Below are 20,935 nucleotides of genomic sequence, written 5' to 3'. Positions count from 1 at the left end.
TATCCACACAACTCGCGTGGCCCACGTTTCAACTTTTCCCTTTATATCCACACAACTCGCGTGGCCCACGTCTCAACTTTCCCCTTTATATCCACACAACTCGCGTGGCCCACGTCTCAACTTTTCCCTTTATATCCACACAACTCGCGTGGCCCACGTCTCAACTTTTCCCTTTATATCCAAACAACACGCGTGGCCCACGTCTCAACTTTTCCCTTTATATCCACACAACTCACGTGGCCCACATCTCAACTTTTCCCTTTATATCCACACAACTCGCGTGGCCCACATCTCAACTTTTCCCTTTATATCCACACAACTCGCGTGGCCCACGTCTTAACTTTTCCCTTTATATCCACACAACTCGCGTGGCCCACATCTCAACTTTTCCCTTTATATCCACACAACTCACGTGGCCCACGCGAGTTGTGTGGATATAAAGGGAAAAGTTGAGACGGTGTCGGGTGGAGTTCCCGGGTGGCTCAGTTGGCAGAGTGCTGGTACGTTCAACCAGAGGTCCCGGGATCGATACCCGGCCCCGGAACAATTTTTCCCTTGAAATTATTCAAATCTGCTTTACAGGAAGCTTTACCTGAAAGACTAGATTTGCATAATATATACGTCACTGTGTACGTTAACAGAAAACCACAATTCCAAGTCACACAGAGTTTGTGTGCACTCGATGTGGGGTCTCTGGCGTTTCGTCAGCCCACGCAAGTTGTGTGGATATAAAGGGAAAAGTTGAGACGGTGTCGGGTGGAGTTCCCGGGTGGCTCAGTTGGCAGAGCACTGGTACATTCAACCAGAGGTCCCGGGATCGATACCCGGCCCCGGAACAATTTTTCCCTTGAAATTATTCGAAAAAGATAGTTTTTGGAAACATATTTAAGTATTCCTTTTTTCACGTCCTTTAACTTTTGTATGTAGTTTTTCTTCATAAAATTAAAAATAGAAATGCTATAAACAATGTTCCATTACTTTTTACTCACCTTGCATACTCCACAACAGACAAAAGTAATGACACAAGTTTCTAAAGATCTAGATTAATTGTATATTAACAGGACTTACTGAGACATAAGGAGCAAGGGCACTACAGGACTCAGCTACAAGGAGCCTTCGTTCAACATGCTTGTGACTGATCTGCTCCCAACACTGAGGCAGAATCTCGTTTTCAACAAGACTCAGACCTGAGCATCGTGCTATGCCTACTATTCCTGCAATACAATATAAAACAGAGGATAAATATACAAGATGAACCGCAAGTAACGTCATCAATTTCAGGGGATTATTCTTTGAGATATTTCAGACAAAAAGTTTCATACAATTCAGCTCGTTTTTGCTTTCAAATGGAAATGGAATTAGCCAACGGTGGAGTTCACATCCCAAGAATTGCATGTAATCATCCGTTTCCTTCATTTGCATTGAATAACACGCATAGAAATTCATTGTCCATATCTACAAAGTAACAAAAGTGCATTGCCACTGAAGTTAGGAGCGGTCAATCTAAAACTGTTCACAGTAGAAAAGAAAATTATAAATATTAACCTGCAAGTATCATCCGCCTCTCGTCTTCTTGTGGACGTTTCTTGAGATTAAATAACAAGTGCAGCAGAACATCTCGCTCTGACGCTTCTGGATGTAAATGTATGGTGCAAATTATTAGGGGAACCAATTCCTGACAAGAAAAGTTCAATCAAATATTAACACACAAATGGCAATGGAAAGTCGGAAATTTCTAATTACTAATTAAATCTGTAATCACTGACAAAGATGAAAAGAAAAATTCAGTAAAAAACCCATCCCATCACCTTTTAACTACGATACAATTAATTTCAATGTCTAACTTTCGTAGCATTTTAGCGGTCATTTTATACTTTAATGAAATATATTTTCCTTCTTTGACAATTAATACATGGGTTGGATAAAAGTAATGGCAACAGTTCGATATTTCTGACATGGCTTTATTCGCAAGGGTACAACATTTACGTATCTTAAATATAGTCGCCTCCCTTAATTATCACCTTTTTCCAAATGTTTGGAAGGCGTCGTACACCATCAGCATGTCCATCTTTGTTGATGTTCCTTATTGACCGCCCTATAGCACGGAATAAGTTCATCTCTGGTATTGTACCGGGTCCTTCGCAGTGGTTCTTTCACTTTGGCAAAGAGACCGTAATCGCATGGACTCATATCGGGTGAGTACGGAGGATGTTCCAGAATCTCCCATTGCCAGCAATGCAAGAGGTCCCTTGACAGCAGCAGCGGTATGACTCTTTGCATTATCATGAAGAATGATGGGGTTCTGTACCCCCAAGTGTCGTCGTTTTCTCCTGAGGGCTGGACGAAGGTGGTGCTGCAGGAACCTGCAGTAGTAGTCCGCATTTACCGTCTGCCTTGGAGGTACAGTGTGGTGCAGTATTACCCCATCAAGCCATACACCACAATGAACATCACCTTCACAGCACTTCCAATAAGGCCTTCCCAAAATGCTTTAACCCATCGTGGCACTGTGCGATATGGCAACGCTGCATCGCCACATGCTTCACGCAGTCCCTGAAAACATTCTTGTGCACTACGACCTCGTGCCACTTCAATTTTGATCCAGGAACGTTGCTCTAGTTTTGTAAACATGATCTTAGGGCGCTCGCATTATCCCTATCAAAGTCAACATTCTACACACTGCAGTAGATTGACAGAGTACTGTCGCCGCTGGCTGCACTAACTCATCTAACAGTCCTTGTTCATATCCGCACAACTGGCAGCTCTCGAACACACCGTCACGTGACAGCAGTGTTGCCATTACTTTTTATCCAACCTATGTAATTTAATTTAGAAGCACCTACATGTACGGAGTAGAGTTCCAAGACATTATCTAATTAATTACTACACTTCAAACATTTCAATTTTCTAGATAATAAAAAATGTTTATGCCTAAATTTCACTGAGAATGTGCACAATTCTAAAAGTTTCCATTACACATTTAATTTAAATTGAAACTCCAGTGTTCCGAAATTTGAAAACTGGACTTTTTTATTTGTGTGCACACGTGTGTTTGTTTGTGTGTGTGAGAGAGAATAAGAGCTTATTGGTAGATGTGCATATACTCCCAAGACTTCTAATTATCAAAGTTGTGTTAAGGAAGTTAAAAATTATAAAAAAAATTAATACAATGAAAATTTTTCACTTATATAAAAAACTTAATAAATTGTTGCACTACACTATGACTAATAATACTGTTATGCGAAAAAGTTTGTTCAAAAAATAATTTCACACACTATATTTCTGAATATACAATACGATTCTACTGATTTCAAGCTCCCTTATCAGTTATGTCATTACATCTACAACTACTAAGCAGTGAGTCACATAAACAATTAAGAAACCAGACTCTCTTGCAAATGATAAGATTAACAACACTAACATAAGAGCAGCATCAACATACGTCATACAAAGAAATTTTACTAAAATCTATGGTGTATTCAGCAATGAAAACAGAAACATATGAATCAGATTTATAAGATATTTTACTTATATTTCAATACTTCTTTCATTGGAGGTACTTGCTCCTAAAACTGCAGTAAAAGAGAGCAACTAAAATATTATTAAAAAGCAAGCAGAACCATTATCTGTGCTCAATTGTACATGACCAAACTCTGAGTAATATATCAAAGCCTAATTCAAAAGGGAAACAACTCGAAATTTAAAGTTTTGATGAACCTGCATTTTAAAGATTTATGTTGCTGTGAAAATACAAGAATCATTGAAATTACACCAAATTCTGTTAATGATGTTTTTTATATATATATTTTTTTATTGGGTTATTTTACGACGCTGTATCAACATCTAGGTTATTTAGTGCCTGAATGATATGAAGGTGATAATGCCGGTGAAATGAGTCCGGGGTCCAGCACCGAAAGTTACCCAGCATTTGCTCGTATTGGGTTGAGGGAAAACCCCGAAAAAAACCTCAACCAGGTAACTTGCCCCGACCAGGATTCGAACCCGGGCCACCTGGTTTCGTGGCCAGACGCGCTGACCGTTACTCCACAGTTTTATATATACTATATATTTCAAATTAGAGTGTGTTGTCCAGACATGTGGAGTAACAGTTGCCGGTAGCACGTCTGGCCACGAAATCACCAGAGTTCGAATCCTGGTCGGGACAAGTTACTTGGATGAGGTTTTTTCGGTGCTGGACCCAGAACTCATTTCACCGGCATTATCACTATCTCGTTCAGACGCTAAATAATCTGAGATGTTGATACAGCATCGTAAAATAACATACTTAAAAAAAAAAGTGTGTTGATTCGATTTTTCTCAACGAGATAGAGCTTTAAAATGCAGTTTTCTCAAAATTTTAAATTTTGAGTTTTTCCCTTTTGAACTGGACTTAGAGCATATTCCCAAATACATTTTGAGCAAAAAATGTCATATAAACATGAGTCCAATTCTCAATATTTTCAAAGTCAGATTAATTTGAAGTTGATAAAGAATGTCTTTTTTTAGTTTTAAGGATAAAAGAATATTACAATTAGAGAATTAGCTATTCAGAAGTATAATTTCTTTAATTAGCTAGTATTCTGAAGCTAAAAATGTGTTGTGAATTCCATAGTTGCTTCGAGCAGAATTTTCTTTCAATTTGCAACTACAAAATTACATTTTACGCATTTATCACAACAATTAATTGTTACAAATCACGTCATTCTTGTAAACTCTTTAAGACTGTACATTAGGATGAAAAATTGAACTGTAAAGAATAAAGTTGCTATAGCAGTCGTGTGATCTGTAACAATTGTTGTGATAAGTGTGTAAGAATAATGTAATTTTTAGTTAAAAATTGGAAAAAAATAAAATAAAATAAATTCTGTACAAAGCAACTAAGGATTATTTTTTTTTTTTTAGCTTCCCGTATGAAAAGGTTGCCAGACTTGACAAAGCGTAACACATATAATTTGGAAACACACCTAAAAGGTAAAATGATATACATTTGAAACGGTTAGGGAATCGAATATACAAAATGTCAGAAAAATTTACACCTAAGTAGCGTTTGTGCTCATTTACAGTTAAGAAAGGGGGGAAAAAAATTTCATCAGCCATACCGTGAGAAAAATAATAGTACGGATTTATTGGGATTGTTATCTAAACCAATTAACAGCCATCGGTTAAGATAACTTGAAATTTCCATTATCACTCCCATACAAATGATTTTTCAATATCTGAACTGATCCTTTGAGGGCACTAATGGCTATTTCCTTCACAATGCTGTGTGTTAGCCCCAGGTTTTTACATTTGTTGGCAAAGAAGGAGGGTATGGTACCTCGTGCTCCCACCATCAGGCCTATTACATCAATGTGGGACAGGCTATATTTATCTTTATAGAACGGGATTGTTGGTTCATAGATCCGTTTCTTTTCACTGTCCACCTCATGCGGTTGATCTGCATGTGTCTCAAATCTGATGGTGGGATCGAGAATGTATGCCGAGTTGTTCTTAATGGCAATGATATCAATTCGCCGAACACTTCCTTGTGTGGCTAGTCCTTGCACCTCTTGATGGACTGTAAACCCTACTTCCTTCAGTGCCTCGGCCAGCATAGAACGGACAGCATGGTGACGGATGTTGCGAAGGGCCTCACTATAGGGGCAAAAGTTTCAGAATACTAGCCAATTAAAGAAACATTACTTCTGAATAGTTCATTCTCTATTTGTAATATTTTTTGAGCTTAAAACTAAATAAACATATTTTACAAACAACTTCAAAATAGTGTAAATCTGAATACTGAGAATAGGACCAATGTTTATATGACATTTTTTGCTCAGAATGCCTTCGGAAATAAGTTCCATAAATGGTGGTAAAACTTCTCGTGAATCACTCTGTATACATAGACATTTGACACCACTTCAATGTAATGTATTTCAGCTGCTTTACTTATCATATTTACCTCTCTTTTATTTAGAATAACATTTGGAATAATTCGAGGCAAACTCTGACCCAAAATATACACTAAACGCTCTTCAGAAATTCCATCATTCAACATTTCCTCTAATAGATGACCATCTTGTTGTCGAGACGTATTCACAAAACAACGGGTAAGGACTTCTCTTTGGAATGATGCTGGCAGAGACCTAGGAAAAAAGAAACCACGTCTCCTCAGAACCACAGTTCTTTAGCTTACGAACTTGTAATGTATAATTTAAGTGCTACAGCCTTCAAGAATTAAATTGATATAAACACTGTATGTGTAAAGGAAAATATTATTATTACACTGGACTTCATATCAATATATTTACCAAATCCTTAGCAAAATGACTTCCTATGGAATTCCATCTTCTCAACATTTCTCCAAACCACATACCACCATTCTACATTATTTTTCTATTATCTGGTTATTATTCTTAACCACGAAGCTAATAATAGGTCAGATGATGGTTTTATGTATGACACTAGAAAAATTCTGTAATTTCTTTTGTCTATTAATATCTAATTATTACATACAATTATATTTTAAATAGTTCCACTTATGAACATAAAAATATTTCCAAATAATGGATGGGTAAAATGTACAATTTCTCTCAAACAATTTCTTCAACAACGTTTTCTTAAACATCAATTACATATCTTTTCCGACATATGAAACCTATAAGAAGTTTTGAAATGCAGCAGTTGCCAAAGTTGACAGATAAATGCACAAAATCAATTGATGTGGGAAGGGGGGGGGGGGGGGGGAAGCCTGATAACTCAACTTTATCGTGAGATAACCATATTACCAATTTTTTATTAAATATTTCATCTGGTAGGTAAGCGAAAGTTTGTTTCAACCAGTCAACATATGGCAGAATTAAGCCCATACTGTTCAACCACTTCTGTGATTTCATGACGAGGAGAAAGTTAATAACCATTATTTTCAACATGGCTGTTTAATATAGACTACATGCACAAACACAATTCTTGTAAGATGCACGTGGGGAAACTTGACATATTTTGCTGTTTACAGCTGTTTAACTACATGGATAACTTTCTTACTTACAGTTGTTTCCTGAAATTTATACCACTGCTATGCAGATACATATTCTAAAACTTCACCTGTAACTTAGACATATCCTACATAAGAGTATCTCTGTTTTATCAGAGTAATAAATGTATATAGCAGTAAATAACGTAGTTCCACCGAAAAAGCTTTGAGCAACTAAAATACAGATTCACGTTCTTAAATTCAAATTCATATTCCTAGTTTCACTTTTCAAAGGACAGACCGAGGGCAGATCCTTGCACTTAGGTTTACATTGGCACATTATGCTTCCTATATATGAGATGATTTATTCTGCATGTATATTATCAGGGCCCAGAATCGTTATATTCTTCAGTTGATTTTTTTATATCCATAGCGAGATTATTAAAAATTTTTACAGCCATACAACGCACTCCTTTTTGATAGCAATTAAACTGTTTGATTTGTTCTAGTATTTTATTATTAATGACAATTTTACTACGAACAGGATCTTTTCCTAAAAAGGCCAGAACTTAATAATAATAATAATAATAATAATAATAATAATAATAATAATAATAATAATAAAATAATAACAACTGTACCTGTATGATTTGAGGCTTTCTCGGCGTTGGTTCGCTAATATGTTTTCGCGGGATATCAGCCGAGTTAAAATTTTGGAATGTTCCAAGCTTTCAACTGCTATCTCTGCAGCCATCTTCAGGGAAGTTGTGTCTGGACAGAAAGTCGTGTGTTATATAGATGTTGGGCTGTCTCAGGTGATACAGGATTGGTTGGCGGATCGGCCAATCCGGGGCCGGGAATTATCATTCCTCATAAGCTCCGCCCCTCCCGGGATTCTTGTGTGAAGTTTGGCGGGCGATGAGTCCTGTTCCGCCGGTTGGAATCAGTTGCTGTCCTCGATCCGTGATCTTCGTGACCTTGATTGTAATAGGGCCTAAGCTGGTCCAAGGCTGTGTCCATGCCTGACTGACCTGTAGTCTGCCGTCTCTGTTAAAGTTGTTTTTCTCCAGCTTAATCTCTATGGCCTCCTTGATTGTACGATCCCAGTAGTGGCTTGATTTGTTAATGACCTTGGTGTGGTCAAACAGTATTTTATGCTCCTTTTCTATGCTGTGTTGCGCCACTGCAGATTTTTCCGGGTAATAGAGCCTCAGGTTCATCTTATGCTACTGGCTGACATGTATATCTATTATCAAGGAGTACATCTCACTTGACGACATGTGTCAGAGGAAGAACAATTGTTTGTATGCATTTGAAGTCTAACTAGTGTAATATGTAGCTAGTCGGCAATGTTTGCAATGGAAGGAAAAAGAAAATCATTGCATTATTTTTTTTAATCTAGAGGTTTATTAAAATAAAATTTAAAATAAATATCACTGATTCAGATAACGATTTTGATAATTCCACCCTAAGCTCACAGAGTTAGCTCTGTGGTAGCGCATCTGCTTCCAGAATTGCCAGCCCCGGTTCGATTCCCAATGGAGTCAGAGATTTTCGTGTAAAATTGCTACCTCAGAATTAGGAGAGGTGGCGGTGCACAACTTCTAATCACTAGATTGTGCACCAATATGCCTGGGTTAAATCCCAAATCTCTCCACAGTACATACAAAGAGAAGGTATATGTCAATGTTGATGGCGATCCATCTGTTGGACGGAGACTTTAAGACTGATGACCCCCTTGGTGCTATTCGACAGGAGTAGGCTACATGTCAGCACTGGATTTCACCTTCTCCCTTCTGCATCTTCATCATCATCACATTCTCACCCATTCCCTACACTACACATACACTCACCCTAGAACACAATATAACTCTCCATAGATACACAACATATACAGTGCGGCAACTTGAAAATGGGTCACATTCTTGCCATCTATCTGCAATATGTGGAACCCAAATCGTGTAAGTGAAGTGGATACGCATTGGATAGATACATAGGTACCGGTACATACATAATTCTATCCTATTTCAAACTGTTCTAGAAGAACAAGCTTACCTTGAGACAGGACTACTGAGTATAACACACGGATGAGCAACCTCTTGTAGATTCTGGGATGTATCAACTGGAGTTGCGTCGCCATTTTGAGCCATGTCGGTCACAGCAGGCAACACTACACGCGTCCATTCCGTGTCTGTATCAGCAAGGCTCAGAGCAGACTCATCATCATCTCCTCGAATTGCACTTTCACTCCCATCCACATTTTTGCCATCAGCTTCTATCAGTTCGAAGTGTTCGGGAGTTGTACTATGCATGGAAACTGTCTCACCTAACACCATACCCACTAGTTCAGAACCCGGAGTTGTGGCACTTGATACTGTGTCTCCAACAATTAGCCTGTTCTCATTTGACCAAAGTCTCTGCAATTCCTGCTTCTCCTGCTCCAGTGCTTCTATATGTTCTTTGAGCTGTTCCATTTCTACTATCTAAAAATAAAAGTAATAAAAATATACCTATAACTGATATTTTCACATTTATGTTATATTAATAAATTATGTACAGTATATTCTCTCACAACAAATATCACAAACCAGTGACAACTCTTCTATTTTTGGGTTTGGACACTTAATTTTGGTATATCCCACTGCAACAAAGAGCCTCAAAAAACCTCGTCATACAAGATGTAAGTATATACAGGGACATCATTTTATTTTTACTTCAATTTTTATTGTACCTGACAGTGGCGGCTCGTGGGTATTGAATTAAGGGGGCTGCATACAAAAATAAACCAAGCAACTTACTTTAATTAAAGATTAGTTCCATGCGCCTTATCTTGTAAGTTGTGTTTAAATGAGACAGGCTCATGTCAGTAGATTTACTGGCATTTAAAAGAATCCTGCGGACAAAACTCCGGCACACTGGCGACGCTGATATAACCCCTGCAGTTGCGAGTGTCGTTAAATAAACCATAATTTAATTTTTTATATGCAGATTTGAACCTTAGAAATATCTAACTGGCGATGTTGTAGTTGGTTGTATAATATATATACATGATACATCAATAAATGAAAAAAATAACTGAGCCAGAAATTGAATTCAGGATATTCAAGAGTACGCACCAGGGCACTTGCCTCATTTATTGTGATGTTAGATGTTTCAGATTCCATTATGGTTTGAAAACATTCTAGGAATGGCTCCTTCTTCTCATGAACAACATTTACTGTTATTTAAAACTCCATCTTATTGCCCCAGCTAATGGAATTGCCTTTGAAACACATTAATCTAATATAGACTGTGTGGAGATCGAGAGAAGAAAGCTGGGATACTGGATAAATTATCAAAAAATATGCGAGCCTTTGTATTTTGTTTAGCGGCTCTTTCCATTATGAGATTCAACTGATGGGCACTTAATTTCACATTTCTCCTGAATTGTTAAGGTTCTGAACTGAATAGACTGTAAATATTGCACAGAATTAAACATTTTTGCACTTGTTATACTCACAACATTAAAGAAAATGTATTTAAAACTGCGCGCTACTGACAAACTGCTGCAAATTTTGCTGCGCCTGGAAACTCTGGATTCACGGCCAGAGGCAGCAGGGAGAAGCGGTAAAACTAACGCTCAAAGCATCCGAGACGAGACTGGCAGCTCCAGGGGAGGAAGTGGTTTCACTCTATAGTCCTTGTCTCTGGTTTCGCTCTAGCAGCTCCAGGGGAGGAAGTGGCTTCACTCTATAGTCCTTGTCTCTGGTTTTGCTCTGGCAGCACCAGGGGAGGAAGTGACTTCACTAACGATTGCGTGCATGTCATTGAGAGCGAATTTTTTTTTAAAATTCGAGCCGCTAAATAGAGACTGTATAATAAATGTATTTCACAACATAAAACGAGACAAGAGCCACAAATGTCTGGAGGTGCTGCAGCTCCGCAGCCCCTCTTTGAAAGCCGCCCCTGGTACCTGAGTTTCTGAATGTACTTCACTCCCACCCCTTCTACTAATGAAGTTCAACCATCCTTCACACAGATCCAAGATCATAGTAGCCTTACGGTCATAGTAAACAGTACGTTCCAAAAATAAGTTCGCGTTTTCCAGTGACGAAAGAGCTTTCAATATTGAATCATTTTCGCACAGATACTGTCGTCCATTTGCCTACATCGCATCACGGTTTCCCCCACCTGCTTCTATTCGCCTTTCTGTAAAGGCTAGTGGCTGGGCTGTCTTAGCTCTTTTCTGAGAACATTAATTTCTGTTTGGAATTGAACGTCTATGTAATATTACACCCATACAATTGTTTAAAATAACTTTAAAAAAGGGCCTCATTAAGTAATTAACTGTCACGTGAGTTCCTCCCTTTCTACAACCCTGCGACATAACCACTTGGACGAACAGTAGATAGCATGTCCGAGTAATTTTATCTTTTCGGATCGGGCAGAAGTGAAGACTGAATTTACAGTACGTAAGGTACTCTTTTATAGAGTAGGTACAAAATTATTTCAACATGAGTTACTGATACGAAGTACGAACTTGGTAATTGGAATTACGTACAATAGTCTATAGTGCGATTATATGCACATTAGAACTGAAGTCTGTATCGAAATGAACGGCCACCATTTTCAAAAATGTGTTTAAATATCCATATTGTGATTATTTTTCAATTTAACTTCATTCTCTATAGTGTAGGCTAATGTGCAGCAGACAGTATAATATACACTGCATAATGAATACGACCGCATGAAGAGCTCAGTTCGTGAGTAAAAACACTTATTGTTAATACTGTTAGTACTTTATTTATTTATTTTGATTAAACAAAAACCTAATGTAAATTATCAAACTCAAAAGCGTGATATTTCATAGTTTACGTAAATGGATGAACTACTTTTCTTCCCTCCTATACCTAGTAAAGTGATTTGTTCGTATATTACGTCAGTATCATCTAACTCCAGGGGGTAGCAAACGGTATTTCCAGTTCTCAATCGTTGATCCAAAGGTATAGCCAGGTTAATATTAGAAATGTTAGTACAAATAAAATGATGTCCCTGTACAAAGTGATATTGATAACTTCTTAGCCTAGCATTGAAAAAGTCACTGAACCTCAAAACAGACTTTTATTTATTCAACATGATTACCTTTTAACTCTGTATATTTAACACAATGATCAGACAACAATCAATCTTAAAAAAATTGTTTGTCTTGGTCTGCAAATCACTTTTGCACAGTTATTATTGCTACAGAGCTGTCATTTTACACGGGCTTGTTTTCAGCAACACTGTGGCCGCAGACACACACTGCACATCTGCCAACAGTGGCGTATTTAGGCCATACAGACCTGGGCCTAGAGTGGAAAATTTTATAGTACAAAAGATGTCCTTTATGCCTTTTACGCTCACACGTGACAAAAGAAATATATTTCATTTCATCATTGTAACTTCAAAAGATAAGCATGTATTTTAGGTGGGGCTCATGACAGGAACAGTTTGGCTGTGGCACATCCGCAGATCTTTCATGCTGTGCCAGCATGATGCTAGACTGGTTTTATTTTCGCGTGCACATTCCAGATCAAATCAAGTATACTGCATATACGAAGGTTAGGTTTGGTTAGTTTAAGTTTTTATTAACCAAATCCATGCATGTGCAGTTATTATCTCATAGCCAAACTGTTCCTATCACGAGCCGCAAGTTGTATTTTAACTTATATTCATCTTCATTATTATACAAGCTGACACACGTGCGCATATGGACAACTTTTATTGTTGTCGGTAAACTGGCATGCTAGTACACTTTAAAATGATCGAGTTCGGGAGAGAAAGATGCTAATTAATTTTGTGTCGGTATTATTCTTTTTTCCTTCCTTCTGAGAAAGAGTCATTTAACAATAATATTGGTGTCAAATATATTTCATAATATCAAATTCAAATCAATATTCTTGTTTCATTATTATTCCCCTTCTTAAGAAATTGGTGTGTCTACACCAGTATCTATCACAGGTTTCAATGTACGTTCCTTGTCTACTCATTGGTCAGCTCATGATGATACCTGTCGAAGTCTTTGCGAGGGATGGAAAGAGATCATGTCCACTTTGTCTGAAATTGAAGAAAATCACGTGATGCAAAGCAAGTGGGATTCTACTGCAACTTCAGTCACTGGAGATTGGAATCATGACCTGTCTATGGGATGATAACGATAGTTCAGGAGAAAGTGGAAGTGAAGACCAATACAATCCTTCAGTGATTTTCAAGACTTATACTTATGACGCAATTTTGCAGTCTCTCTCATTCGAAATGAACTGTAGGAAAGTATCATATGAAAGTTTCTCGAAGAAGTTCTGGTTTCTCACAATGTTCCATGTGAAAAAGACGTCATAAAGGGAGAGAAAAACCTTCAAGAACACTTTTCGACCGATATCGAGTCTGAATTTGTTAACGAATGTTTGCACTTCAAAGTGCACCTGCAATCAAGTGGCCAAGAAATTATTTCATTCAACTTCCACAAAAAATTCGACAAGAAGTCTTCCTATATATCCTAACCTGGACACTGCTGTTACAAGTTTTCTGTGTAAGATGGCAACAAACTGCTCAGATGAACGATAGTTTTCTGCTCTCAAAAGGTTGAAAGACTACCAGAGAACAACAATGACATATTTTTTGGGCTACTCTGTAATTAATTTTCGTCCCACTCAAAAGGTTAACATCGGCAACTCTTTGACACTTGAGCTACAATGCACTCGCTACATTTTTCCACAAACCATTCACCTAATCAGTCATAAATATTCTTGGGCGAATATACGCACCCACACATCACGATAACACAGCTCTGAGCATGTTTGTTATACTCGTCATACTAATCAGTAAAACATGGCACCCTATATTAATTTGTAGAAGACCGATAAACTTAAACATCTGTCAGCTCGAGATGAGAAACATTCACAATCGCCAAGAATCACCAGAGTACAAAAATCACACTGTGACAAAATTGATATTACTGCCACAGCAATTTTTCCAGAGCTGTGATGGCAAAATACTGTCACAACCCAGCTCTAGAAGAGACCAATGGAGACTTAAGTCTTAAGATGGATGTAACAGTGAAAATCAACCTGGAAAGTGAAGAAGGAAAAGGAGGAAAAAAGTTATATTTTCCATGCATCCATACCATTTCTTGCAACTCTGCATCTCTCTTGAGATCTTCTGCCAGCCAATCTGTTTGGGAGGCCACATGCTGACATGGTGGCTTTACATGACCAGAATGGCGCATGAAGTCTCGATATAAATTCAGCAATTCAGCAGGCTTTGGAATGTTGAGACCAACATCATCCCAGTCTTCAAAATCCTATATTATAAGAAAAAATCATGATCTCTCTCCTAATCTTTCCAACATCTTAAATTATCAATCACATTTATTATATACATCATCTAACACTAAAAGAAGCAATGATTTCTAAAGATATCATTTAACCTACATGACAAACACTAGGATTACCGCATAGTGGTATATAACTTAGTTGTGTAATCAATCACATAGCACGGCTATCAATAAGGTAGGTGTAGCCTAATGAAAAGGAACGACTCTAGAATACAGGTAAGTAGTTAAAAGCTATGATGTCATGTTGCGAGAAATCAAGGCCAACTATACCGAGAAGTCTGTGAAGTCATCATTACTTGTCTTTAATTCGCCGACTTTTCTTCTTTCTCGTTTTATTCTTGGTGTAAAGGAAAATATAATTTTTTTATTTAGAGAAAATACTCTTTATTCGCTGCTACTCATTTTAACTTGATATTTTGCAACCTCTACTAAGTTAGGCAAAATCTTTGGTCCAGGGATAATTATTCGAAAGAGGCCCTACACAGCCATCTTTACTGATCTTTGCATGTTTCTCCTCCTCTTTAATCAGAGGCTCGACACGACAAGGTTACTAATGCTCGAATAGTTTGCTTTCCTGTATTGTAGAGTTTAGAGAAAATCCATTCTTAGCTGAAAAGTTTCGTTCCAACTTTAGACGAATATGCACAAAAAAAAAGTGGAAAAATAAAAGTACAAACACACCTACCTGATTTTCATTTTCATCCGCAAATGTAATTGAAGTTAATTTGTACCCGTGCAACAGAAGGTATTCATTTACTAGAAAATTAAGTGCACGTTGTTCATGTGGTTTTATCGGTTCATTGTGCATAGGCTTGAGTGGTCCTGCAACTGGTGTCGTTGTTTCTGATTCTAAAATAAATGCAGTTAAAATATTATAGAAAAAGTTTTCAACAATGTATAAACATGTAGCAAAACTCGATTAGGCCTATACTGATAGTAGACAGTAATAGCAACTCTCCGAACTACCTGTTGCCACTGTCAGGTTGGCTCGAAGGGCGCTAATGGTCTCCTTAGCTTTACGTAATTCGAATTCCAAAACTGCAACTCTCTCATCCACACCTCGTTCACCATCTTCAGAATATCTCGTCAAATCTAATGAATCAAGGGTTGCTTGGCTGGAAGACCTTGCTGATATGAGGGAAGAAAAAGAAAAAAATTAAACATTCTACCATTACATATATGTATACAAAATGTTTGTTTGCTTTCCACATAGTATATACTAACGAATTGGCGATATTTCAGGACGCGAAGCTGCTTGGTGTTCAAAATTTCCTGGATTTGAAAAGAATTCTTTTAATCTCGGAACTTCACGTCCTGCTTCTACAAGTTCTGTATGAAGTTCCAGAGCTGTAAGAAGTAAATTCTCATTCAAAAGTTTCGCAGCAATATCGCTGTAACTAATATCACTCACAGGAACTTTCGAAAAATAATCATTTTCCTTGTTCGAGTTTTCATATACGTTAGCCATATTTACGTATTGCAGACGTCCGTAATTCACTTCGACACATAACCGTAAATACAAAAATATATTATTTTAAAAATGGAAAAATGATATAATATGGAGGTAACCTAGTTCACATTTCGTAACTTTGTAAGTCATTGACTAAAACACAATTTCATTCACACACAAACGTCAAACGCCATGTCACCTGTCATATGGCGGCATCTAGTGTATCTAGGAAGCTTTGGAATAGTATATTCAGGACCTTCTGAATACTACCAGAAGGTCCTGGTATAGGCCTATTGCTATTTTTTCCCGTCACATGCCTCAATTTCGTAGAATTTACACGTTTATTGCTCTGTGCGTGGTCAATTGCGTAAAATGGTGAGAATTCGATATAATTTAGAACAAAGAATATTCATTTACGACAATTACGTTGAAGAACATTCTTGCAAATTCTGCAAGAGGAAATTTTGCCTTAAATATCCCGGCATACACGTTCCATCATCACAAATCATTTTCTTTTTGTGAAAAAAGTGCGAACACACGGTTTTCTTGGGGACAAAAAGTATACAACACCTGAACAAAAAGTAAAAGTTTTCTTTGAACAGTTGTATCTGCAGTTTCAACCCAATCCCAGTCTTGACCCAGATTTCGCTCATCAAATTCATGAAAGTTTAACACAACCTCTTCAAATATCTTACTAAGGAAATTTTTTTTACACCAGGACAAGTCAGAAGTCAAATTGAAAGATCTCCAAAGACGAAAGCTCCTGGCCATGATCTTATTGTTCAACCTCTCCTTAAAAATTTTCTAGAAAACCACTCATTCTTCTAACACAAATCTACAATGCCGTTCTATGTTTAACACATTTCCCTCGACAATGGAAGCATGCCATAGTGGTTATGATCCCCAAGTCTGATAAAGACAAAAGCAACCCTTCAAATTACCGCCCAATAAGTCTGCTGCCATTACTATCAAAAATATTTGAAAAACTACTTATACCTCATCTCTTAGAACAACTTCAAGGGACTATTCCTTTAACGCAGTTTGGATTTAAAGCAAAACACTCTTGTTCACAACCTCACCGGATCACAGATACTATTTTATATACATATGAGGAAAAGTCGGTGTGCTTGGGGTCTCTTCCTAGACACAGAAAAGACATTTGATAAAAGTATGGCATAAAGGCTTGCTCTCAGAGCTTAAAAATCTTGTATCATATACCTATTATTTAATAATCAAGTCATACCTTTCACAACGTACATTCTCTGTTAAATACGAATCTGCTCAGTCAAAATCAAATATTGTTCAATCTGGAGTACCTCAGGGTAGTATTTTGGGACTGTTGCTTTATATTCTATATACATTGGATTGCCCAACAGAAGATCACTTAACAATAGCCCATTTTGCTGATGATGTTGCCATCCTTAGTAAAGGTACTTGTGAATCAGCAGCAGAACAACTGAATACTTTTTGTGAAAAAATTTCCACATGGTGTAAGCAATGGCGAATAATTATGAATCCTCAAAAATCAAATTTAGTCAGATTTACTTATAAGAGAAACACTGTAAATTATCCAGTAAAATTATGTGGTTCAGTAGTACCAATGGCTCAATCTGTCAGATATCTTGGATTAATCTTAGAAAACTTACTTGGCTTAACCATATATCAGCTATTGTTAAAAAGAATTAGACACAGAATCTACCTGCTAAAACATATTATTCAAGACAGCTCTCCATTGCCTCTACACTACAAGAGACTTATCTATATTTCAAGTGTGCGCCCTGTGAGGCAATATGGATGTTCAATTTGGGGATCTGCTTCTGCATCACAAATAAGAATACAGGTCATGCAAAATCGCTATTTGAGACTGATGCCTGGTGCTCCTTGGTATATTAGCAACAAGAACCTGCATGATGATCTCTGTATTCCTGAGATGATGAAGGTCCTAAGACAGAGCTACATCAGACTATATAACTTCTTAAACCACATGAATCTACTACTTCGAGTAATTGTCACTAATTCACTGCAAGATCCAGCACATAGACGACTAAAAAGAAAACGGCATAGTGATCTGTGGCTACAGGGTACTTTTGGGATTGCCAGTGGGTAATGCCCATAAACAAGTGTCAAGTTATTTTATTATTATTTTTTTTTCCTTTCTCTGTTTCTGTTATTCCCAACTATAATGTATTTATTTATGTACAATAAAGTTTCCTTAATAAAAAAAAAGTATACAAGACATAGGCCCAATCCTGTTTTAACAAAAGAAAAACTTGATGATTAGGGAACGGAATTTGGAGTAGTAAAAGCTAGTATTGGCATCTACACAGTCATTTGTTTACAACCCTTTATACCAAGTCCTCCCCTCCATGACATACTCGCAGGTCTCTACACGTCAACAACAGGTGAACGGGACAGTTGTCACATAAGAACTTCAACATGCAGGTTTGCAGTTCAGAGTAGTGAAGTGCAGGTACAATGCCGAAAGTGAAACCAACTAACAATACAGTATTGAAAGACTATATCTGTAAAACCTCCAGATCAAGTATCAAAATTCAGGAAACAATTCCCTAAATTGTCTCTTCCCCCATGTCCAGTTCCTACGAGATGGGGGTCATGGTTAGAAGCTTGCAATTATTACGCACTTCACCTCCAATCTGTGAAGAAAGTTGTCCAGTCTTTCGATCCCGATGACGCGGCTGCGATTCAAATATGCCAGGAACTGCTAAATGATGAAACAATCGAGAAAGAAGTCACGGATATTAAGTCAAATTTTGGATCTTTACCGGATGCCATTATTCAATTAGGAAAGTCAGGAGTAGAACTAGTTGAGCAAATAAATATTATGAGGACTATTGTAAATAAACTGAGTGCAGTAGAGGGTGAAATAGGAAAACGTGTTGGTGAAAAAATGAACAAAGTTTTGATTAAAAATGATGGATACGATATTCCTAGTCGGATTTCAGATGTACTAACAAAGACGTGTCCCAATGACGCCATTCAACATGTGAATTTAATTGACGTATCTTGTTTCAAGTACTCTCTAATTGTCTCTGCAGATGGAGAGCGGAGTTTTTCCATGTTACAAAATTTCCTTCCTTGCAACAGAGCAAAGTTGTATTTTGAAAATTTGAAAATAATATTTACAATTTATTATAACAAGGCATAGCATTAATTGAAAATGCCATTTCGTTTGGATCTACATATTCAGAGGCGAGTTCCATACAGAAGACAACTGTCTATCAACATCAATATGTCCACTGACACGCGAAGATGCAGAGGTTCATATTTAATTATGTATATTTGTAATGTTGTTTATTGGTGTCTTGTGCGTTGCGAAGAAAAGCACATGTAGTTCAAAAAGAAATGCAGATTATGTATGTAGGTCACTATATGTCATTAAACTATTCCATTTGTTTATTCTGAAATATATTTACAGACGTTGCGTGTAAGTTTGTATGAAGTGGACTCTACTCTTCCATGCGCCATGACGCAGCTCACTTGACAGTCACTGAGCTACGAATATCTATACTACGTTTCACCATTCTTTATAATACTCCAAATCCCTTTCCCTGTTGATGATATAGGGTCCCAATTAGAAAATTCTCCTCAGATATCTTTGCGACGATTAGCACAGCAAACAAATGTTTCGAAAACAAGTGCATGGACAGCAACAAGAAAATTATTAAGGTTTCGTCATAAAGTCACGGTTGTTGATAGTGAGTACCATTTGATCGATTATTTCTAATAAGCAGTTGAAGTACTTCAGTAAAGTAAATTATTAAAACAATACCGGTAACTAACATCCAAACTGTACAGCGCTTTGTCAACAGCAAAACAATGAGGAATGGACTGATAGACATCTTTTAATTTTATAACTGGAGTTTGGCAGGAAAGCAGAGGGATCAAAGCTTCTTACATAATCACGTCGACAACAGTGAGCTGAGCTCACTGGTTGACAAGCATCTAGCTGTAGCGCCCCGAATTTCACCTGTTTCATCCACTCCACAGCCTTCTATACCAGTGCGGTGCCTTTCAAGTGTCTTAGGTGGCACTGATCTGCTCGGAGATTTTCGGAAGACTTCGACCGCAATCGTATTACCTGGAGGGAATACTAAAACCATAATCATAAAATTATTATGGCCAATGGTATTCACTAGAAATTACAGGATGGCTAAAAGAGAATAGTATTGCCGAGAGCCCTAGTTCATTTCAGAGTATTGAAGCCTAACAAAATGCGCGGATTTTTAATTATTAAATTATTTGGCCTATTATGATTATTATTTCAATATAAGGCAATAGAACTAACACATATTACTGGCATTTTCAAGTTTAAGGGCACTCTCTGTCACTCTTCTCAAAATCATATCAATATGAAAAGATTGATTTGAAGTTTTATTTCACCTATACTCAATAATGAATTTAGAAAATATACCTATAACCAGAACAGAAGGTACTTCTTAATAATCTCTGAATCTGTAATCTACATCTTAGATTACATTTGTAAAGTTTCTTTCAACCCATAAGCAGTGCTGACTAGATCAGATGCTATGGACAGTACTCTATAACAGAGTCGCCAGTATGAAAGGATGATTCCAAGCCTTTGGCGTGAGACGAACTCGATAGCTCAGTGGTAGAGCGCCTGACAGGAGAACAGGAAGTCGCAGGTTCGATTCCCGCTCGAGGTTGTGAAATTTTTCTTTCATACCATGGCATGATTGTGACTATAATAGTATTTAAATTCATTAATATGTCACATCAACAGACGTGTATACGTCACCAAACATCGTAAGATGTAGATTACATTTGTAAAGATTACTTTCTGTTCAGATATTACATTTTCAATTTTTCTGCACTTGATTAAGGATGTTTTCGATACTGGTTATCAAAATTTGAATTCACGCTATTGTAATATATATTAAGATATAAACATTTATAACCCATTGTTATATCAAGATCCAATAAGAGGTTCTCGCTGATTGTACAATGTACAATACACCCTTTGACACAGAAAACAGTCGCTCTCCTGTAGCATGAATTTCTGTGTTCAGATTGAAGCACGATTCACAGTCTAGGATCAAGACAAGCCATATCAATGATGTACTTATATGTCCTGAAACGACATATTCCCTACAAAACCTTTATGGCTTACAAGCAAATATTCTCACAGGGACAGATAAGAAAG

The 20,935-nt window shown here is 37.2% G+C and overlaps 1 protein-coding gene across 1 annotated transcript in view; it reads right to left on the bottom strand.

Annotated features, from left to right (window-relative positions):
* Window positions 1–15,972, bottom strand: part of LOC138713229 (RAB11-binding protein RELCH homolog) — a 47,214-nt gene extending 31,242 nt beyond the window's left edge. The window contains exons 1-8 of the mRNA XM_069845154.1: window positions 15,528–15,972; window positions 15,270–15,431; window positions 14,989–15,152; window positions 14,094–14,270; window positions 9,008–9,435; window positions 5,942–6,125; window positions 1,546–1,675; window positions 1,069–1,214 (exon numbers count right to left, since the gene is read on the bottom strand). Coding sequence (XP_069701255.1) covers window positions 1,069–1,214; window positions 1,546–1,675; window positions 5,942–6,125; window positions 9,008–9,435; window positions 14,094–14,270; window positions 14,989–15,152; window positions 15,270–15,431; window positions 15,528–15,771 — 1,635 coding nt within the window. The 5' untranslated portion in view covers window positions 15,772–15,972. The remainder of the gene's footprint in view (window positions 1–1,068; window positions 1,215–1,545; window positions 1,676–5,941; window positions 6,126–9,007; window positions 9,436–14,093; window positions 14,271–14,988; window positions 15,153–15,269; window positions 15,432–15,527) is intronic.
* Between the last annotated feature and the right edge of the window lie 4,963 nt (window positions 15,973–20,935).

The sequence above is a fragment of the Periplaneta americana genome, chromosome 14, assembly GCF_040183065.1.
Source record: "Periplaneta americana isolate PAMFEO1 chromosome 14, P.americana_PAMFEO1_priV1, whole genome shotgun sequence".
Taxonomy (NCBI): Eukaryota; Metazoa; Arthropoda; class Insecta; order Blattodea; family Blattidae; genus Periplaneta; species Periplaneta americana.
The sequence above is the reverse complement of the archived record's forward strand: the minus strand, read 5'-3'. Positions and strand labels throughout refer to the sequence as shown.